The 24,210-nt window shown below is 40.8% G+C and overlaps 1 protein-coding gene across 1 annotated transcript; it reads left to right on the forward strand.

The window, feature by feature from the left end:
- The first annotated feature begins 1,621 nt into the window (after positions 1-1,621).
- S100Z (S100 calcium binding protein Z) lies at positions 1,622-23,409 on the forward strand. The gene is made up of 3 exons (XM_070736351.1): positions 1,622-1,762; positions 10,323-10,486; positions 23,386-23,409. The coding sequence occupies exons 1-2, from the start codon at positions 1,622-1,624 to the stop codon at positions 10,479-10,481; spliced, it is 300 nt and encodes a 99-aa protein (XP_070592452.1). The 3' UTR covers positions 10,482-10,486; positions 23,386-23,409.
- The last annotated feature ends 801 nt before the right edge of the window (positions 23,410-24,210 follow it).

Below are 24,210 nucleotides of genomic sequence, written 5' to 3' on the forward strand. Positions count from 1 at the left end.
AAAAAATACCCAAACTCATATCAACAGTTAGTGGGATACCCATGGGTCTGCCATGATCATTTGCCTTTACAGCAGAGCTCTTATAAGCCAAATGTATCATCTGAAATGTCAATTTTCTTTGTATCAAATGAAACATATTTGGTAGAAGAGATTGAAGAGTATGTTACTTAACTTAGTAGCCATGCTCATTTCCCCCTAGCCCTGTCTCTCACCTCTTCTAACACATTTGGTATAAAACCCATATGGAACCATATTTTCCCCAAAGTAGATACACCCATGTGGAAAAAAAATTAACAGGGATTGATTACTCATGCTGCCTTAGTCTCTTAGGGAAAGGAAATAAATTCCATAAATAATAAGAGAATTCATTATATCCCCTTGTTCAGTATTGCAGTTCCTGTGTTTCCCCAAGAGGCTGGCTTCCTAGCAACTTAATTGGATTTCCGACCTCTGTAGCTTAATGAACTGGTAGCCTCCTAACATAGTTGCTCAGGGAAGCCAACCAGCCTACGGAAGGACTCCAGGGAAAGGTACCAACACCTGTTGACAGTTAACAGGCTGTCACAAATAAAGCGAAAGTTAAGAGCTGGGCCTTTTTGTCATTGGTGATTTCCTTCCAGAAACTCTAGGGAATTATAAGAGGTTGGGTGGGTCTTTTCAGGATAAAACCAATCTATACAGTACCTCCTGGAGACAGTGCTTGTTTGGAACCGCTTCATCTGAACCAGGTAGGAAGGAAAACTCCTGAACGTTGTATTTAAATACTCCTATTATAAACTTTTTCTTTCTTTATCCATGGGGTAAATTATTTTATTTATTTTTATTTGTTTTATCAAGTACATATTGGAGGTATGTAAAGATATAATAATATTCATATACATGATACTAGTAACAAAAAAAAAGGAGAAACATTAGATATAATAATATTCATATGCATGGTACTAGTAGAAAAAAATAAAAGAAACATTAGGACAGGGGATGGAAGGTACCCCAATGCACTGATCTCTTAGAAGTCAACAGTGGATAGTCTACGGGTAAAGTTTTGGGGGTTAGGAGATGATACTACAGAGTCTGGTAGTGAGTTCCATGCATTAACTACCCGGTTACTAAAATCGTATTTCCTGCAGTTGAGTTTGGAGTGGTTTACATTAATTTTTTATCTTTTGTGTGCTTGTGTGTTGTTGTGGTTGAAGCTGAAGTAGTCGTTGACAGGAAGGAAAACAAAAAACAAATGAATTCAATTGAATTAGTACTGTGGTCATTTGACAACACCTAGATATTTCTCTCCCTCTTTCCCTCCATTGAAAATGTCCATTTGCCTGCAATGTTGAGAGGAGATGGGAGGGTTTTTTTTAATTTTAGGGACTTCTGGTTGTGCCGTAATTGAGGAGCCCAATTCAGGAACATATCTTCCAGGATTCATCTCTAGACACAGTTCTTCTCACTTAGCATGGTAAACAACAACTGTGAGCTCTTGCTTAAAGTAGCAGAGAGATTGGATGCCATGCTAATGAATTTCTGATGAGTGGGGTGTTTATTTGTTTGCATAAAAAGGAGTAATTGCCTTTTTTTGGGGGGGGGGGACATTTGTGAAAACTGGCCATTCTGAACCTTTTGCAGTATGCCATCACAACTGGAGGGCGCGATGGATACCTTAATCAGAGTCTTTCATCATTACTCCGCCAAAGAAGGAGACAAATACAAACTCAATAAAGGAGAACTCAAGCAACTTCTCACCAGTGAACTTACTGATTTCCTTGCGGTAAGAACAATTCTTCTTACATATATTCTGTTGTTGATTTACAGCATTAGAAATAAAAATTGGGGAGGAGGAATAACTATTACTTGATGCTTGAAAAAACATTTCACTTCCATATAAGCAATCAGACATTTTCTGCAACAACAGGTACATTACAGACCTGCAATATTATGCCACTTCCCAGAAAACGAGCTCTTTGAACTAGGTTGACTGGCATCTTGGTTTCATTATTATGGAAAGCACAATTATCGTGTTTTTGATTTGGGAATGGGAATGGGGAAATCGTAGGTTGAGACCCTGCTTGTGAAGTATGCTGCCAGTTTGGATAAAGCTCAGTAACAAAATGGCATTACCTAAGTCTAATAGTAGAATTTACCATGCACTTTATTTTATTTTATTTTACCATTTACAGAAGGAGCTTCTGCTTAATACATTATTAACTAGAAAAAATATACATACAAATAAAGTTAATTTTTTTTAATGAATTAAAATACTTTCAGAACAAAAATGAGCATCATTAAGAGGACTGGAAACATAAAGTATTTGCTAGAATTAAATGGCCAATGCAATAGATTCTAGGAGCAATATTGTCTTAAATGCATACTCCAAACTAGAGTTAAATGGCCAATGCAATAGATTCTAGGAGCAATATTGTCTTAAATGCATACTCCAAACTAGAGTTAAATGGCCAATGCAATAGATTCTTGGAGCAATATTGTCTTAAATACATATTCCAAACTTGGAAATGTATAATACAAAAAAAATCTAATCCCAAATAGCCACCAATCTTTATTTCACTATACAAAGCTCTCCAGAATAAGATCTGTGAATACTTTTAAATACTCAGATAGAAAAAAAATTGAATTTTATCAAGATCATCTATAATAGTCCAGCCTTTTTTTCCAGGAATATTGGCCAAAAAGATTAATGAATTCATATGCTGGCCATTCTTAGATCTCAAAAGAGACCAAAACGCAATCTCCAGAGCCTATTCATAAACCAAATAGTTCAGGAATCTTGTTGAAATGATCACTACTTAAGGCAGTTGTTTTCTCAGTGGAATTGATGAAATATCTCTGCTATTCTAATGCCATAAAAATTTGATGTCTTTTATGTCATATGATGAAAAGAATCGCTACATTTAAAAAAATAATAATCAGCAATATAGTTACTTATATATGCATAGTGTCCTAGAGGCATTTCAATCCTTAAAAATATAACAGTATTCATAAAACTCTTGAAATCTCATGAAATTTTAATAGTCTTCTACGAGAATGTCAAAATTTTGCAAGAACTCAATCGAGAAGTCTGAAAAATTATGAGATCTCAATAACATCTTACAAGATCTTGGTGGACTCTAATGAGATTTTTGTTGATTTGGAGATTTATTTATTTATTTATTTTATTTATTAATTAGATTTCTATGCCGCCCTTCTCAAAGCGACTCAGCTAAGCAATCATGTAAAAAAATGTGGTGCCACCAGTTCTGTAGTTGACATTATAAAAAAACATAATAATATTTCCTTGTCATCACCAATCATATCTGGTGAAAACTCAGGAAGAACAAAGAAGGCAGCTGTATCCTCACTGTTGCTAGAGATGGGTTGAAGACAAGTAGGTTGATTTTATAAATTAGTCACAAGATACAATTTTTCAGCTGATTCAAGGTCACTGTAGGAAAGTATAGCTCATAGACCTTTGCTACGTGTGGAGATTTAAGAAGTTTGTTGCTTAGTCTGAAGACCATTCGGTTAATAAATATTTGTTTAAATGAAAACAATCTGTTTTCTTTAATTGCTTGCAGATATACCATCCCAAACAGAAATGAACACTAACTGCATTTTTAATTCAATATCTTGATAGTGATAAATTGATAATGGTTTATATATCAATGCTTTTTTTCCTGCAACATGAATAATTTGAAACTGACAGTTAAATATCTGTCTTTGTGTGTATGTGTGGAGCGAGAGAGAGAGATGGAGTGAAGGTGGGAGAGAGAGAGAGAGAACATTATTTATGAAATGAGCTATAGCAAAAGTGGCAGGTGATTGTTGTCTGTATTTTTCTTTCAGTTTAACTTTTCTCCATTTTAAATTCCTTTTATTCCCCATCATGTTCTATAGGCACTGTTGTTTTCCAATGTATTTTCAGTTGACACATATCCTCCCAATAGTTTATCTTGCCGACCTAAAGGTACTTTTTCCAGTTTCTTTTCATCCTTCCCCCTTTTCTTCCAAATCTAAATTCAATTATGGACATCTTAAGCATCATATTATTTCCCAGTTCCTTACCTTATTGGCTTCTAGCATTGCAAACATATGTCAAATGAAAGAGGTACTTGGCGTAATAATTACTATCAAGTCTCAGAGGACCTAACATCTTTCCAAAGCTTCTTTCTAAGGTAAACTAGCAACACTTTATTATGGTGCCTCCACATGATGTCATACCTTAGATACTGATGTGCATTTTATCTCTCCAGCATCCCTTTATCTCTTCTTAGACATGCCTGTAAAAGGAAGTACAATTTTCAAAAACATGCTTCCTCAACCGTATTTTACCTAATTGGCCTCCTTTTGTACTCACATCCACACTGCTTGTTGCATACATTTTTAAAAAGGCATAGAAATGTTCCATACATTTTTTTTTTTAAAAGAATCTGAATTTCAAAAGACATAAATGTAGAGTATTATCAAAGATGGCCCAAGAATATGCCAATGAACAACAGCTAAAATCAATATGGCATTTCATTCCGAGAATACACTAGAAACTTAATTGATTTAGTCATTTGACCATATTAAAAGTATAAAATTAATAGAAATATCCAAATATATACAAAGAAAACAATAGGACATGTTCATAGTAAGTCCTCACTCTTGCAGTTAACCCTACCTGAGCTAAATATTCCATTCTCTTCTAAATGACCTTGATATAAACAGTGTGGTCTTGCTAGTGAAATGCAGGTTCATTTCCTGTAAAATGTAAAAGAGTTCCTCAGGGTGCCCCAATACTTTTTAGTTTTTAAATTAGAAAAATCTAAATAAGCAGCCCTTTCTGCCGAATACAATCCTAATGTCTTAAGTGGCTGGCGCTCCACAAATATAATTTTTCTTCAACTGGAGCTCCATGAAACTTCCCATGTCTTACCTACTTCTTCAAAATGAACTCTAGAAAAAGCTGAATATTTTATTCTGACTGAGAGGTTAATTTATGCTGAGCCATTGAACCTATTTAAATGCTGCAGTAGCATCATAGGCATCAATGACTCTTTGTTTGAAAGCGTCCTTGGCCTGGGAATTGAATGGAGAATCCATATTGTGAGATGACATTTGAAAGTTGGGTAGCCCAAGCACAAGGTATAATGGCTCTTCAAAACACAACTTGAGCAGCCTATGATTCACAAATTGATTAGAAAATGCAGAGAGGGCCTTCTCCGGGTCCCGTCAACTAAACAATGTCGGTTGGCGGTCCCCAGGGGAAGAGCCTTCTCTGTGGCGGCCCCGACTCTCTGGAATCAACTCCCCCCAGAGATTAGAACTGCCCCTACTCTCCCTGCCTTTCGTAAACTCCTTAAAACCCACCTTTGTCTTCAGGCATGGGGGAACTGAATCACCTCCCCCGGGCATCTACAATTTATGCATGGTATGTTTGTGTGTATGTTTGTTTAGAAATATGGGTTTTTTAAAATATTTTAAATTATATTTAGATTTGTCATGAATTGTTGTATCCTGCTGTGAGCCGCCCTGAGTCTGCGGAGAGGGGCGGCATACAAATCTAAATAATAAATAAATAAATAAATAAATAAATTAGCTCTAAATATAATTCCCCGTCAGTGCTAAACAAAGCGACTACCATGAAAAGCTCCCCACTATAACAGGGGGTCCCTAATCTCAAATCCTGGCTGCTTTAGACTGTTAGGAACCAGGCCGCGGAAGAAGTGGATGTATGCATGCATGCACAAAGCTGCATTTGTGAAAGTGGTACATGTGTGGGCATAAGACCTCCCCCCTCTCTGTTACCAGCAGTCTGGTAGCTGAAAAGGTTGGAGATCTCTGGGGAGAACGTGGTTTTTGCTGCCCTATGTATTCCAATGGAGTATTTCACTCACATTGTTCTACAGAGATGGGGAAGGAGAAAAATGTGGTCTACAACAGGCATCTGTAGTCTATTCTAAGAAAAGTGTCGTCTTAAAAATGTGTAGCCCTATAAAAGCAGAAAAGGGAATTTTTAAAAATCAATCATCGCTTTTCTTGGATTGGATTCTTTTTATCCTGTGTAGCAACTTTCTGAGATATCTCCTGAGTGGGTGATTTCTCAGACTTTAAGCTGGCTGCACAATTTTGTAGGTCAAGCAAAAGTAACAAACTATGTACCATATTTAGGTTCAGGACAGAGGTGGGTTCCTAACAGTTTGGAATGGTTCTATAGAATCATTAGTATCATTGGCAGCCTGGGTCGCTGTAACCGGAAGTGACTGAGGCCTGCCATACCGCCGAGCTGGTTTTCTCAGCAGTGCCCTAGGCGCTGATATCTTGTCTTTTGCTTCTGCGCATGCACAGAAGCTTTTTTTAAATATGGCACAGCATGTACCCACCTGTGCAGCACATCGCTGACCGAATCGGCAGTAGCAAAATCCGGAACCCACCCCTGTGCTGTGAAAGTGATGTGCCGGTGCCTGGAGGCTGTTGGGGCCTGGATGGGTGTCAACAAACTCAAACTCAACCCAGACAAGACGGAGTGGCTTGGGTCTTGCCTCCAAGGACAATTTCATCTCTCCGTCCATTACCCTGGGGGGGGGAACTATTGACCCCCTCAGAGAGGGTGCGCAACTTGGGCGTCCTCCTCGATCCACAGCTGACATTGGAACATCATCTTTCGGCTGTGGTGAGGAGGGCGTTTTCCCAGGTCCTCTTGGTGCAGCAGTTGGGGTCCTATTTGGACAGGGAGTCACTGCTCACAGTCGTTCATGCCCTCATCACCTTGAGGTTCTATTACTGCAACGCTCTCTACATGGGGCTACCTCTGAAAAGTGTTTGGAAACTTCAGATCGTGCAGAACGCAGCTGCGAGAGCCATCATGGGGCTTCCTAGATTCGCCCACGTTTCTGCAACACTCCGTGGCCTGCATTGGCTGCCGATCAGTTTCCGGTCACAATTCAAAGTGTTGGTTATGACCTTTAAAGCCTTGCATGGCATTGGACCAGAGTGCCTCCGGAACCGCCTGCTACCGCACGAATCCCAGCGACCGATAAGGTCCCACAGAGTTGGCCTTCTCTGGGTCCCATCAACCAAACAATGTCATTTGGCGGGCCCCAGGAAAAGAGCCTTCTCTGTGGCAGCCCTGGCCCTCTGGAATCAACTCCCCCAGAGATTAGAACTGCCCCCACACTCCTTGTCTTTCGTAAATTACTCAAGACCCATCTATACCGCCAGGCATGGAGGAGTTGAGACACCTTTCCTCCAGGCTTTTTTAAATATTTATGTTTGGGTATGTATATGTTGTTTGCTTTTTTAAATACGATAGGGTTTTATGTGCTTTTTAATATTAGATTTGTTTTCGATGGAATATTGTTTTTATTATTGTTGTGAGCCGCCCCGAGTCTTCGGAGAGGGGCGGCATACAAATCTAATAAATTAAATTGAATTGAATTGAATTTAACCCTAACTAGATTATAAAGTTAAGTCATACCGTTTTGAGAACTGCCCTTTGATATCTTTTTAAGAGTTTAAATATACAAAGTCCAATTATGATTAATATGACTATAAGACCAGTTTGGGAAGATCAACATTCTTCTCTAGACATTTTCGTACAAAATACTTTCCCAGAGGAAGGAGGTGGTTTAAAAGGGGGGGAGGGGTTCAATAAAATTGTTTACTTTAATCCGTTACTTTTATTTTTAAGCCTTGATCCTATGTGTGTGCCTGTGAGGATTTCATGAATCAAGTAGTGGGGGATTTAAACCTTCCTACCTGTGCTCAGTGGCATTGATCAAGATAGCCCCCTTTACATTATGCATGAAAAACAAAATCACTATCCTGCATATGATGACTTTAACACAGGGTAGGCAATGTTTTAGACACCGGAACTATAGTTAACATTTTAGAGAAACTACAGTGAGAAAGTTGATGGCACAAAATCCCACCACTTGAAGGACCCAACAACAAAGAATGCTATGATGAATCAGCCAAAGCTAACCTCTTCAACACATTCATCCCCAAAATTCCCTAATCGCATCTCAAACACTCACAACGACTTAACCCAAATTGACTTCACAGAAGACAACATTGAAAAAGCATTACATGACTTTAAACCTTCTCTATCAATTAGGCCTGATGGTCTATGTGCATACTTCTTTAAAAAGCTCTCCACAGCCATAGCTGAACCACTAAGCATAATCTTTGAAAAATCATTCAGCACCAGCTCACTACCAAAACTATGGTTGCAAACAACGGTCATCCCCATCTTCAAAAAAGGAGATCCCAGTCTAGTTGGAAACTACAGACCAATCTCATTAGACTGCATCACATGCAAAGTCATGGAATCAATCATAAACCAATCAATTATCCTCCAGCTAGAAACTAACAACCTAATCTCTAACAAACAATTTGGTTTCAGAAAAAAATTATCTTGCAACCTGCAACTCCTTCACTGCAAAAACATATGGACTAATCTCAACCAGGGCAAATCAATAGATGCAATTTTCATTGACTCCTGTAAAGCCTTCGACTCAATAGCTCTTGACAAACTATTTCTAAAACTCAAATCCTATGGCATCTTAGGATCCCTCCATAGTTGGATAACTACGTTCCTATCAAACAGACAACAATTATCCCTCCATAGTTGGATAACTACATTCCTATCAAATAGACAAAATAGGGAGTGCCATATCCAATCCTGTTCCGGTTAAGAGTGGTATACCCCAAGACAGCATACTTGGACCAACACTCTTCATACTCTATATAAATGACCTTTGCAACCACATTACAAGCAACTGCTTTCTCTTTGTCGACGATGTAAAACTTTTCCACACCACCGATAACACAGCTACTCTCCAAAAAGACCTTAACTTTTTGTCTGAATGGTCAAACTTCTGGCAACTCCAAATCTCAACCAAAAAATGCTCTGTCCTACACATTGGCAAAAAGAAACAAAACACCCAATACAAGCTGAATAAACAAGACCTTACAGACAATCTTTACTCTGTAAAAGACCTTGGAATACTCATATCAAATGACCCAAGTGCCAAAGCCCACTGCAACAGCATTGCCAAAAAGGCTTCAAGAGTTGTTAACCTAATCCTACATAGCTTCTACTCTGGTAATCTCACACTACTAACCAGAGCATACAAAACTTTCGCCAGACCAATTCTTGAATACTGCTCATCTGTCTGGAACCCACACTGCATTCCAGACATAAACACTCTAGAAAATGTCCACAGGTACTTTACTAGAAGAGCCCTCCACTCCTCCACTCCTCCATTTACAACAGAATACCCTACGCAACTAGACTTACAATCCTAGGTTTAGAAAGCTTAGAACTACGTCACCTTAAACACGACCTAAGCATAGCCCATAAAATCATCTGCTACAACGTCCTTTCTGGCAATGACTACTTCAGCTTTAACCGGAACAGCACACGAGCACACAACAGATACAAATTTAAAATAAACCGCTCTAAGCTCGACTGCAGGATATACGACTTTAGTAACCGAGTAGTTGATGCATGGAACTACCAGACTCTGTAGTATCATCACCTGACCCCAAAAACTTTACCCTTAGACTCCTGTCCTAGTGTTTCTCTTTTACTAGTATCATGCATATAAATATTATTATATCTCTGTACATCACCAATACACACTTGAAAAAACAAATAAATAAAAATAAATAAAAATAAAAATAAATAAATAAATAAATAAAATGGCTACATCATCCTATGGATGAGGCCAGGATTTGATTCATTTAACTGAACGATAGAAGCAGGAGAAACATCTATCTATCTATCTATCTATCTATCTATCTATCTATCTATCTATCATCTATCTATCTTATCCCTTAATAAGGAGTGGCTTTGGGCAGTGTCAGTATGATTAAACATTAAAATCAGAATAATTTAGGATTATTATTTTTTAAGTATACAACGGCATTGTAAAAATTTCAAAAAAATGAAGAATTCCAAAATGGTGGATTAGAAGTGGTTAATGTGGGTGGGGGTGTGATGTCTTATGAGGTCAACCCATGGTTGTGAGATCCTTGTGTCCCCCATGCAAGGTTACACAGCCAGGTATTGACTACTTTGTGGAAGGCCAAATGATTGGGGGCTTTTGATAATAAATTGTTGGAAAGATTAGAAATTAAATCTATGCATATCTAAACGAGGGACATCTACTGTGACAAACACAGTCTGTAGACGTTGTTGTGGCAATGGTAAATGTCACTGTTCATATAAAAATTCCCTAAGGTTTACAGAGAAAGCATATACATAGCCTCAAGGAACTAAAAAGAAATCTCTAGTGCAACTCCCATGCCGCAAACAATTTTGTATGCTATTCTTTTTTTTTCTTTTATAGTGTCAAAAGGATCCCCAGCTTGTTGATAAGATCATGCATGATCTTGATATTAACAGAGATAACGAAGTGGATTTTAATGAATTTGTGGTTTTGGTGGCTGCTTTGACTGTTGCGTGCAACGATTTCTTTGAGGAGCAAATGAGGAAAAAAGGAGAATAGAAATGGTAAGTAACACAAAGTTTAATAACTGTCCTGTGCAGTTTTCTCTTGATTAATACTTATTAATCAACTTAATTAATAATTAACATAAATAGGCTGGTGTGTCTGGTGTTGTGTCCAGAGGACAGTTGAGAAATGTGGCCCGCCCTTTATCCCTGGGCGGGAAAATACAGAGCTTGGATTGGCTGGCTCAGCCTGGCAACAGCAGATATAAATAGCTCCTAGGCGCAGCCATCTTGTTTGTTGTTGTTCAAACTAGTTCGTTGAAGTTGCTGTTACCGTTTTCAATAAAGCCTGTTAACAATTAAGACATCTCCCCCAGGCTTTCTTATATTTTATGTTTGGTATGTATGTGTTGTATGGTTTTTAAATTGTTGGGGTTATTAAATATAATTTTATTATTAGATTTGTTCCATTGTTATACTGTTTTTATTATTGTTGTGAGCCGCCCCGAGTCTTCGGAGAGGGGCAGCATACAAATCTAATAAATTGAATTGAATTGCCAGTTAACAATTGCCAAATGGGGTAGATTTAATATTTGGAAGATTATGTCATTGTTTAGGAATATCAAAGACCCTCTCAATTGAATATCCATTCAAACCAGAAATCCCAAAGGTAGAAAAATTAAAAAAGAAAATGTTGTTAAAGGCATTGTATTGAGGTAAACACCTTTCTTTATGATGATGTTCGTCCATCGTGTTCGAAGATGACCTTGACATCTAACAGCTTGTGGGCTGCCTATGATGTGCCCATAGGTGGCTGGTAAGGCCTATACAAGCACAAAATGTTCTGCCACATATTGGGCGGACATTTACAGCTTTGTTTTTGTAGAGTGCTGGCTCGTCTTCTGCCCACTTCTCTTCTTCTAACCAGACCATTACCATACATAAGATGACAACACCTGAAGTTTCACTCTGAATGCAGCTGCGAGAGCAATCATGGGCTTTCCCAAATATGCCCATGTTACACCAACACTCCGCAGTCTGCATTGGTTGCCGATCAGTTTCCGATCACAATTCAAAGTGTTGGTTATGACCTATAAAGCCCTTCATGGCACCGGACCAGATTATCTCAGGGACCGTCTTCTGCTGCACGAATCCCAGCGACCAGTTAGGTCCCACAGAGTGGATCTTCTCCGGGTCCTGTCAACTAAACAATGTCGCTTGGCGGGACCCAGGGGAAGAGCCTTCTCTGTGGCGGCCCCGGCCCCCACCCTCCTTGCCTTTCGTAAGCTACTTAAAAGCCACCTCTGCCGTCAGAATTGAGATCCCCTTTCCCCCTAGGCCTTTACAATTCTATGCATGGTATGTATGTATGTATGTATGTTTTTTATATTAATGGGTTTTTAATCGTTTTAGTATTAGATTACTATTGTACACTGTTTTATTATTGCTGTTAGCCACTCCGAGTCTCCGGAGAGGGGCGGCATACAAATCCAATAAATAAATAAATCTAGAATAGGAACTTGTATTCTAATCTTCAGAAGTCAGAAATTATATAAACATAGCGCAGAAAACTGTGGCAAACCAGCTGAGGGTTTACAGCAAGCTAGACTCTAATTTAAATAAAGATCCATGGACATGTCTTCTTGTTCTGCTTTCTTTTTTGCCATAGTTTAATGACCACTATTAAAGTTTTTGCTTGTGGTGTCTGCAGAATTTGCAGAAAAAGACCATCAAAATTAGTGAGCCGTCAGGGTTATAACAGAGAAGCATCTCTGTGGGCTTCTATCAGAAGGTGAGCATTCAGTTCATACAAAAAAGGCACAAGGAAAATCACAGATGCTTAGAATCCTCAAATGAACATTAAAGAGATTCTAGGACAGGTGAACCTTTTTTCCTTGGGTGCCATCGCATACACGCGAGAGCCCACACCCATAATTCAATGCCTGGTGTGGGTGAAAATGGCCTTCCCAGCCCCTGGAGGCCTTTGGAGGCCAGAAATGGCCCATTTCCCAACTTCTGGTGGGCCCAGTAGTCTCCCCTGCAGCCTGGGGCGGACAAAAATGCCTCTTCCCAGAGCGTCTCCGGAAGCCACTGTTCTAGGAGTAGCTTTTCCTGGCCTGACCTAATTGGGAAGTTAGGCCTATGTATTCTGTACATGTTCCTTGCCACAGCTTTTCAATTGTTGGGGGGAAAAGAGATAGGTAGTCTTTTAATATGCATCTTCTCCAAGCCCTTTGTTTTCTCTGTAGAGTCCTTAAGACCTTGCTGGGTAGGGGAAAGCGTTGATAATAATTGGGAAGAATCTATTGTCCAGTGAAGGTTGCAAAAAATTTTGCTGCCATACTGTGGGCATGGCCTATTTTGCGGCTTGACAGCCATGTGACCAGGTGGGAGTGGCTTGATGATCATGTGACGGAAGAGTGGCTTGAAGGTCATGTGAGTGGCTTAAAGGTGGCCAACTTGACATCATTCACGTTAAGGCTTTGGGTTAGGGTTAGGATGCCTGGTCTGTCCTCGCCTCAAAGAGATACAATTTCACTATCTATTTACTATTAATTAACATGGTAATGGCCTTTAAAGCTCTATATGGCATTGGGCCAGAATACATCCGGAACCGCCTTCTACCGCACGAATCCCAGCAGCCGATAAGGTCCCACAGAGTTGGTCTTCTCCGGGTCCCGTCGACCAAACAATGTTGTTTGGCGGGCCCCAGGGGAAGAGCCTTCTCTGTGGCGGCCCCAGCCCTCTGGAATCAACTCCCCCCAGAGATTAGAACGGCCCCCACCCTCCTTGTCTTTCGCAAATTACTCAAGACCCACCTTTGTTGCCAGGCATGGGGGAGTTAGGATATTCCTTCCCCTAGGCCATTACAAGTTATGTATGGTATGTTTGTGTGTATGTTTGGTTTTTATAATAAGGGTTTTTAGTTGTTTTATTAAATTGGATTGTTATATGTTGTTTTTTATCATTGTTGTTGCCGCCCCGAGTCTGCGGAGAGGGGCGGCATACAAATCCAATAAATAAAATAAATAAATAAACATCCAAAATACAGTATACTATTTAATTCTATGTATACAGTATATGCCATATGTGTACATACATATTACACATAGGCACACACAAATATATATTATCTATTATATAATGCATATGTATATGTACACTCACACACAGCTCTTCTAAAATTATACACATTCAACCTCATTTACTGCAATAGGAAAAACATACCTAGAGCCGAAAAGGGAAAAAAAGAAAAAAATGACAATTTTTTTCTACTGGTTCTGTGTACCAGACTGTACCTGTAGGAGCCAATCACTGCCTCTGTCCAAAAAAGGGATTGACTAAAGAGATTGATTTTAAATGGAAATGCATACTATCAACCCTAGTAGATGGTTTGGAGAGTGAGCAAGAGGATCGGACTGGGTGGCCCACGTACCTACTCTGGCCGGAAGAGTCAGGGCTTGATGGACATGGTCAGGGCAGTCTGATGGCACTGTGCCAACTTTTAACCAGTTGACAGAAGATCCATTCAAGTAGAGGATGTCTTCATACAGTCAAGAAAATACAAACATTGTTTAAGTTAAAAATACTCTAATTGCATAACAAAATACCATAAAAACAGTAACATTATGACATACCTATAAAGCTTTACATGGCATCAGACCAGATTATTTACAGGACTGCCTCCTGTCGCATGAGTCCCAGCGACCGGTCAGGTCCCACAAAGTCGGCCTTCTCCAGGTCCTGTCAACAAGGCAATGTCAGCTGGCGGGACTTGGGGAAGAGCCTTCTCTGTGGGGGCTCCTCTGGAATCAGCTCAACCCAGAGATTCACACCACCCCTACCCTCCTTGCCTTCTATAAGAGTTTGAAGACTCATCCGGGCCGCCAGGCACGGGACCATTAGATTCTAGCCCCTTGGTTGATGAATGAAATGTATGTTTGTTTGCTTGAATAGATATGATTGATTTTTAAGTAACGTGGGTTTTAGATAAGCTAGTTTTAAATTTAATTGGGTTTAGAATATTTTGTATTATTTTTATATGTTGTAAGCCACCCTGAGTCCTCGGAGAGGGGCGGCATATAAATCCAATAAATAAATAAACAAACACCAATAATTAATATATAGAAATTATTTGAATAATATGTGAAAATGTAGACAAAGAACCTAGGAATAGATTCTACTGCTAAATTGTTGGCCTAACAGGTTGGCTTTCATAGAAACATAGAAGATTGACAGCAGAAAAAGACCTCATGGTCCATCTAGTCTGCCCTTATAGTATTTCCTATATTAGGATGGATATATTTATTTCAAGGAACATTTGGAGGGATGTGTGGGTGTGGATGGCGGGCACTCGAGGCCACTTTTCACATCCTGGATGCTATAATAGAGAAAAACGTTTCCAACCACTATTAAATTTGTGTCATTCATCTGAATTATGGTAGGCAGGAAAGAATTTAATTCTCGAGTAGACCTACAGAGAAGCAAATAATTATCAGATATCTTCCTTCTGAGCCACTAAGAATGCCATAAATGGACATAAATGACTTAGCTTGGTAACTAATTGGCCACCAGACTAACCCAAGCCATTTTGTCCCCTAAAGCAGAATGTCCATGATTCAAAAATTAAATGCAGGTACTAACAATCCCTGACCTTTGATAATATTCAAAATCTGCTTCCCCAGGCAGCTGTTTCAGGCCACCTAATGTGCTGGGTAGCTGAACAGAGAAGTTGGGGAGTGGGGAGGAGAGAGATTTATGAATCCGCCAGCTTTTTCTATTTTCCAAATAGCAAAACAACAGCTATACTTCTTGCCCTCCGTGGTGGAGAAAACAAATTAGGAGAGAAAACTTTGGATGGGAAGAGTATCTAGTCTGTATGTATATAATTTGCCGTTCAGGTTTAGAAATTTTCCAGAACAAGATTGTTTGTTTATTCTCTCCTTCCTCCTTTCCATTTTCTAGTTTGGGCAATTACACCTTTGATGTAATGGGACAAAAACAATTCCATAGGAAACCTGGCCCCATGCCACATAGGGCTTTAAAGGTCATCATCAACATCTTGAATTGGACTTGGAAGCAGACTGGCATCCAATGCAGCTTTCGTGGGAGAGGTGTCACATGTATTATCCTTGAAGTGCACATAATTTCCCACATGGCTGCATTCTGTTCCAGCTGAAACTTCTGAATACTTAGGGTAGCCTCATGTGGACTGCATCATAATAATCAAAATGAGAGTTGACCAGGCATGAGTGATTGAACCTCCCTATCCAGAAAAAGGCATAACTGGTGCATTGGTATGAAGTTGAGCAAAGCCTCCCAGCTTTGGCTGCTATCTGCTCTTCAAGCAGGAGCTGTCAATCCAAAAGAAATCTGAGATTACACATTGGGTTGGTCTTAGTAGTGCAACCCACCCAATATCAAACTGAGGGACCCATTCATAGCCATCCTATCTTACCAGGTTCAGCTGAAGTTGTTTGATTGCTTGATTGTTTCCCAGAACAAAATTGATTGTTTCCTACTACTACTACTACTACTACTACTACTACTACTACTACTACTACAACAACAACAACAACAAGCCAAAATCAGTTGGGATTTCTAAAAACAGAGTAGCAAAAAGAATTATTATAATTATTATCAGTGAAAAGCTACAAAGTTTTTTACTACCACACTGTGGGTGTGGCTTGTTTTGTGGGTGTGGCTTGCTAGCCATGTGACCAGGTGGGAGTGGCTTGACAATCATGTGGCCAGGGGTGGCTTAAAGGTCATGTGACTGGCTTAAAGGTGGCCAACTTGACGTCACTCACATCAAGAGTTTGGGTTTGGGTCAGGGTGCCTGGCCTCTCCTCACCTCAAAGAGATACAATTTCTCTATCTATTTACTACTACTGAACATCCAAAATATACTATTTAATTCTATGCACATATGCCATATGTGTACATACATACAGTATTACACACAGGCACACAAAAATATACATTATCTACCATATAAACTGCACGCACACACACACACACACACACACACACACACACACACACACACACACACCTCTTCTAAAATTATACACATTCTACCTCATTTACTGCAATAGGAAAAACATACCAGAGCCCAGAAGGGAAAAAAAGAAAAAAAAATCAAAATTTTTCTACCGGTACTGTGTACCTCACCAAACATTTTCTACCGGTTCTGCGTATCTGACCGTACCTGTAGGAGCCCATCACTGATTTTTTTTAAATTGTTAATAAATTTTTATTTACAAGGATAAATACAGTAAATACATTTACAGTACAAATAACAATATAAACATGTGGAGATAAAGAAGAGAAGGAGGGAAAAAAGAGACACTGATTATTATAGACAATGCTGCCATCTCACTAAATCACCGCTTCCCATATATTTGTGAAATGTATTAAGTTGGAATCAATTTCCTCCAGAGATTCGAACCGCCCCCACTCTCCCGGCCTTTAAAACCTTTTGTAGGGTTTTAAAAACTTATCTTTGCTGGCAAGGCTGGGCCCTGGTATCCTGCTGCGGCCGATGATATGAGTATAGGATTGAAATAGGATGAATGTGGGTGCCTGTTTTCAATAATCCTGTGGTTTTAGAATCAGATTTTATGTTTTGGTTTTTTTTTTAATGTGCTGTATTTTGTATTTATTCTTGTTTTATAAGCCGCCCTGGGTTTACAGAGAAGCGTGGTATAGAAATCCAAACAAGTAAATAAATACATGAATAAATAATTTCATAAACATAGAATTTCAGGCAATAAGAGAGAATGTGGAGTGAATTGAATGATTGTCTTTTTTATTGTTTTTTTTGGGGGGGGGGTTTTCTAGATTTTTAATTAGTTAATTGGATTACATTATGTATTGTATATTTTATATGTTGTGAGTCGCCCCGAGTCCTTGGAGAAGAGCAGCATAGAAATCCAATAAATGAATGAATGAATGAATGAATGAATGAATGAATGAATAAATGAATAAATAAATAAATAATAAATAAATAAATAAATAAATAAATAAACTCAAAAGCAACTTTAGGGTTTTATTTTTGCCTTGGTGCTTTTGAATCATTCTTGACTCCTGGCGACAAAGTCCTGGCGAGTAAGAATCTTAAATTCTTAAGATTTACAAAAGTGGTTTCCTATTGCCTACTTCCTATCACTGAGAGAAAGTGACTGGCCCAAAGTCACCCAGCTAGAATGCATGGTTTTCTGGTTTGTAACCAGACGTTTCAAATGAACGGTCCCCAATCCTTCTGACTTTGTGAACTGGCGGCAGCCGCAATGGTGGGGTGGGGGTGGGGAGAAAGAAGGGATGGTTTTGTGTATGCTGCGTGCGCAAATGCTGCTTCCTGTGTTTCCCTGTTTGCCCAACACTTGCGTGGCCTGATTCCCAAGGGGGCGTGAGCTGGCACCCGACTGCAAATCAGGGGTTGGGGACCCTTGCGTTAAATCACTACATCAAACTGACTTTCAGTTTAAAGACTTTTATTATTATAAATATTTTATTAGATTAGATTAGATTATTATAAAATTTGGGGGAAGTTTTATGACTGAATGGAAAGTTAAACGATAATTAAATATTAAAACTTAGTTATTATTTTTGGGGAAAATGACTTATGAAAATTAGAATCAAAATATTTTTAGTCAGATGCCAAAGATAAGAATTGGTGGTAGCACTAAATAATGATAGGACACAAATTTAGTTATTGATAATAATTTAAATATATAGAATTTTCTAATATAGTTTATGTGATATAGTATGAGAAGTTTTCTTTCTATTTTAGATATATAGAGAATCTCTAGTAATTATATGATAAGTTGATATTGGATTAATTAGTTTAATGGAGAAATGAAAGTTTGAATTAAGATTTGCATAAAGGAGAGTTCGACATTGTTTATACTGATGTAATGTAATTTTTTAGTGCAAGATGGAAAAAAAAAGTTATTTAGAGGTTATTTATATATTATAAGCATGGTTTTAGTGTTTGTACTTATGTATTGTTTTTATTCTATGTTGGAGAAAAATAAAAAATTATACTGGAAAAAATGACTTTTAAAATTATCTTCATGATACTCGTATTTGTATCTATAACATAACTTATTTTTCATGTGATTTTTTTTTATTCCTACTTTTAAGCATATAGCCATTTTAAAATTGAAGTAGACCCAGAGACAGGGTTTGAGCAATCGGTACTTTTATTCAGCTCAGAGAATAAGTGACAGCTCAGCAAGGTAAAGTGACGATTCAGCGAGTACCGACTGGCTCTGCAGGGAGAAGCCGCTTCTTTTATACCTTTGCGGTTCCCGCCAAAGCGAGAGCCGGCCGCGTCTGAGCCAATCAGGAGCGACTTCCTGCTTGGGCTCAGACAGCGCTGGAAAAGCGGAACAAACTATTTACAGCGTTACAAGGTAGCCATTTCAGGATACAACACCCCTCCCCTCATAGTTGGACCCATCCATCAAGAAAGCCACGTGACGAAGTCGTCCAATCGGTGAGGCCTTCGAGACTCTCGCGCTGACCTGCGCAGTCCATTTTCTCCTTCGCCACTGACTGTGGAGGATGGCTCGCCGCTGTTCTCCCGGTGCGGCGGACTAGGCCTGGCGGGCCCAACGAAGGCCTCGGAGGACGAGGATGGCTCGGCGTCGCTGGATGGTTCCCCCTGGCCCGATAAGTCTCTCTGCGTGTTTCTTAGTTCGGGCAATGTATAAAAGTCTGTTGAGGGGGGAGAGTCCGAGTCAGCGGGTTGTTGTAATTGGTTTTCAGTTCGTTTCCGAATGTGGTCTATGTGTCGTTTCCACAAACGACCATCCTCCAGTTTAACAATATAAGTCTTGGGTGCATTTTGCTTAACAATAATTCCCTTCATCCAGTTTACATTTCCATCAAAGCATTTTACATATACATTTTGACCCAAATACATTTCTCTTTCTGGTTTTATGCACATTTGGTTATTATTCAAACAGAACCTTGGGTTTAACCTGTCTAGTGGTGACCTCAACTTTCTCCCCATCAATAACTCTGCAGGGCTTACATGTGTGTGCGAGTTAGGGGTAATGTGCTGGGTTAATAAGAATTGGTCCAAGTTCTGTTGCACATCTCCAGGGCCTGACCTGTGCAATGCCTCTTTTGCCACCCTTACGTAACGTTCTGCCAACCCGTTAGCCCAGGGCGAGTAAGGCGAGATGAGGGCATGTCTGACCCCCAGGCCATCTAGGAATAATTCGAATTGCCTGGCTGTTAGTTGTGGTCCATTGTCAGACACCAATAGATCAGGGCAACCATGGGATGCAAACAGTCTGCTCAATACCTTGATAGTGGCACTTGTGGTTATGTTGTTCATTGCTATTATTTCCAACCATTTGGAGAAAGCATCAACCACTATTAGGAAATACTGAGACCCCACTGGGCCAGCAAAATCAATGTGGATCCTAGACCAAGGGCCAGCAGGCTGTTCCCACTCAGCCGGAGTTGTTTTGGGGGGATTGGGCCTAGACTCTTGGCACGGGTCACACTTTGAAACCCAACTTTCAATATCAGCATCAAGCCCTGGCCACCATAAATGCCCCCTTGCTAGGCTCTTCATCCTGACAATCCCAGGATGGCCCACGTGTAACATTCTGAGTACCTTTTCCCTTAGGCGTTTGGGGATGATCACTCTATCCCCCCACAGCAAACAACCTTTTACATATGACAATTCAAGCCTTTTGTTCTTAAAATCACACAATTCAGGTTTAACAATATCATTTTGCCATCCCTTTAGAACACAGTTCACTACTTGTTTCAGGATTTGGTCTTGCTGCGTGTGTGCAGCTACCTCTTTTGCTGTGGTTAGTGGGTTTTCCTCGAGTTCTATCATTAGCACGTCTGTGGTTGGAACAGGGTCTTCTACCAAGTCTGCTATGGGGCATCTGCTGAGGCCGTCTGCATGATTGATTTCCTTCCCCCCCTTGTGGGTGAGCTCATACTGATACCCAGAGAGGAAAAGGGCCCATCTGATTAGTCTTGGAGACATAAAAGGTGGAGTGGGCTTGTTGGGGGCTAGCAGGCCTAGTAGGGGTTTGTGGTCAGTGACTAGCTCAAAATTTCTTCCAAAAATGTAATTGTGAAACTTCTTTACCCCTGCCACTAATGCCAGAGCCTCCTTGTCTAACTGGCTATAATTTCTCTCCGTGCTGGTCATGGTTCTTGAAAAAAATGCTATTGGGGCCTCTGTCTGATTAGGTAGAACGTGAGCTAGGACTCCTCCTATGCCGTACGGCGAAGCGTCGCACGTGAGCCTAATGGGTAGTGAGGCACTATATTGGACTACTACACTTTTAGAAGTTAGTAAATTTTTTATTTGAGCAAAGGCTTCACGTTCAATTTTCCCCCATGTCCAGCGGGCTTCCTTCTGGAGTAAACGATGGAGAGGCTCTGCTACTGTTGCCTTCTGCTTTAAAAAAACGGAATAAAAATTAAGGAGGCCCAAAAATGCTTGCAACTCACTCTTATCTCGTGGCTCTGGGGCTTCTCTAATTGCTCTCAGCTTCTCAGTTGTGGGGTGGATACCTTCCTTATCTATTTTATATCCTAGGAATTCAATACTGTTAGTTCCCCAGACACATTTATCAGGCTTGATTCGTAACCCTTTGTCCTGTAGCCTCTTAAGTACTTCCCTTATTCTTTTGTTCACTTGTTCCTGGTTTTCCCCTGCAATTAAGATGTCATCAAAATATGGGATTGCCCCATTTACCCCTGACAATAGGCGTTCCATGATGCTCTGGAATATCCCTGGGGCTATGCTCACCCCAAACTGTAACCTCGTGCATTTGAAAGCCCCCCTGTGCGTTACAATTGTTTGAGCGTTTGCTGTTTGTTCATCGACCGGAAGTTGCTGGTAAGCCTGCGCCAGGTCGATCTTTGCGAACCTTTTCCCCTCCCCCAGGGAGTGTAAGAGTTGTTGCACAACCGGAATGGGGTAGGGGTGGTGTTGGAGTGCCTTATTCAGGGTTGATTTGTAATCAGCGCAAACTCTTAAGGAGCCATCTGGCTTCAGGGGTGTCACTATGGGAGTTTCCCATGGCCCCTGTTCCACAGGGACCAAGATACCTTGACTAATGAGTTTGTCCAGCTGTAAGTCTAGCTTGGGGAGAAGCGGGAGGGGAACCCTGCGAGGTTTCAGTCTAACTGGTGGGACCTTGGGGTCAATAGAGAAAGATATGGGGGTTCCCTTATACAATCCTAAGGTGGGGCTGAACACTTCAGGGAATTCTTTCACAAAGTTAGGCATAATATCACAGTTTACATTACACACACCCGAAATTTCAATCCCCAACGGTTCCATCCATGCTAGCCCTAGCAGGGAGTGTTTGGCCCCCGTCACAATAAGCATGGGAAGGGTACATTTGACATTCTTAAATACAATAGGTACATTTGCAGTTCCCAGGACCGAGATTACCCCCCCTTGGAAGTCTCTGATCACCAAAGAGGTTTGAATTAGGTCAGCCTCAGACACATTAGGCATATATAGCTTAAATTTTTCCCAGGGCATGATGGTATATCTCGAACCCGTATCTAGCTCCATTGAGCAAGGCTGGTTATTTAGCAACAACGAGATAACAATTTTAGCCCCCTTTTTGGTTGCCGTGTTATTCACGGAATATTGAGAGTTACCTCTATTGTAGTCTCGGTTAGCGGTGGGGTAATTCCTTTGACCCGAGTTGCGGAACGGTCTCCTTTCTCGCGATTGGGGGGGGTGGTTTTGGGGTCGCTGGTATTGTTGTGTGGCAAAAGTTTCTTCTGGTGCCGTTGCCCTGCATGCGATGGCGATGTGGCCTCTCCGGTTGCAACGGCGGCAAGTGGTGTCGCGGAACGGGCATCGATGGCGCTGGTGATTTCCCCGGCAGCCCGCGCAGGGGGCTGGATGAGTAGCTCTAGGGTGTCTCGGTTGGTCTTGCAGGAGGAGGCAGTCGTCCCCGTTGCTAGTTAGCTGGCCGCGGACGTCTGTTCCCATGGCGCTGGGAGACTCGGCGTCGATTTTGGCAATGGTTTCTCGCCTTCCGTGCTCTTTTAATTCTCTTGCCGCTGCGTCGGCTGCTTCCGCGGTTTGCGCTAATTTGATTACGGTTTGTAGAGTCGGCTCATCTTCGGTGAGGAGTTTACTTCTCACTGTGTGGTTCTTCATGCCGAAAATCAAGGCGTCGGTGAGGCGAGCTTCCGGATCTTGAAACTTGCATTGAGCGAGTACCGTTCGAAGCCGCGTTGTGAATTGGCTTATCGACTCGGTTTCTCTCTGAGCCATCATGTGAAATTGATGCCGGTAAACCACGGCTGGTCTGGTTGGTTTAAAATGGCTCGCTAGTTTCTGTTGAAGGACGTCCCACGCTGTGGCTCTTGCTTGTTCTGGTTCGGTGAGAGTTTGGGCAAGTCTACGGATCTCTGCGCCGCAGTAGTTTAGAAAAATAGCCCGTCTGCGATCGGCTCCGGCGTCCTGCATTCCCGCCGCCTCGAGGAATATCTCGAAGGTGGCCATGTACTCGTCCCAAGTCATTTTCTCGGCATCGAAAAGTTCTGGAGCCTGGCCGATCTGGATTTTGTCCATGTTGCACGCGAAGTTCTTCCGTTCGTTCGTCGCCAGTGAAGTAGACCCAGAGACAGGGTTTGAGCAATCGGTACTTTTATTCAGCTCAGAGAATAAGTGACAGCTCAGCAAGGTAAAGTGACGATTCAGCGAGTACCGACTGGCTCTGCAGGGAGAAGCCGCTTCTTTTATACCTTTGCGGTTCCCGCCAAAGCGAGAGCCGGCCGCGTCTGAGCCAATCAGGAGCGACTTCCTGCTTGGGCTCAGACAGCGCTGGAAAAGCGGAACAAACTATTTACAGCGTTACAAGGTAGCCATTTCAGGATACAACAAAAATGTATAACTTTCATCTCCTAAGTTTGTTTGCTTCATATTTCTTTCTCTGCAGGCCAAAACTACCTTTTGGATGTGATGGGAGAGAATAACTTCAGCTGAAGATGATTTCATCTCTTCTGTTCCCCCATTTCCCTTGGTACTGATGTTTGTCATTCCCTTCTCTTTTAATGGTATATGTTTTCCCAACAATATTGTCATTTTTTCTCCTTTTATATCAATGCATGTAAACAGCTTATTCATAAGTGAAGTACATTTGGTAAGTCTGTCAATTTAGCATTTGTGAACACAAACGGGGATGTAAATGCATTCATTATGTGTATTGGATTTATATTATTGTATGCTGCCTTGCCACCTTGATTGCATCCTAGAGAAAGATAGGATAAAATAGAAGCTCAGAGTCACAAATAACTGTCTAAAAGGGTTTTGTGGAGGGAGGGATAGTGGTTTCTTACATTTAGGCACACCATTTTATGCTTAATTTGTGGGCATGGCTATCGTGCAGGGGTGTCAAACTCTTTTCATCACAGCAGTGTCATGTGACGTATCGCAACTTCCCCCCCTTCATGGTTGCAGCCAGAGCATGGCGCATTCGGCCCATAGGCCATGAGTTTGACAGCCCTGCTATGGCGGGATTACACAGTCTTTCCACAGTTGGGGCATTGCGCAGCAGTGTTCTAATATGGCTAACCCAGAACATCTGCTGTTCGTTAATACATCATAGCTGAAGTATAGTACCAGCAAAGAGCAACCAAATAACATTTCCCCAGATACTGCCAGCAGCCTTTAAAGATGTAAGGAGAATTCAACAGCTGATCAGCAATTCTCTCTGCTGAAAATTTATAGTATATATATATTGTCTACTGAAACCATTTTTTGG

This window comes from Erythrolamprus reginae, chromosome 2 (genome assembly GCF_031021105.1).
Source record: "Erythrolamprus reginae isolate rEryReg1 chromosome 2, rEryReg1.hap1, whole genome shotgun sequence".
Lineage (NCBI taxonomy): Eukaryota > Metazoa > Chordata > Lepidosauria > Squamata > Dipsadidae > Erythrolamprus > Erythrolamprus reginae.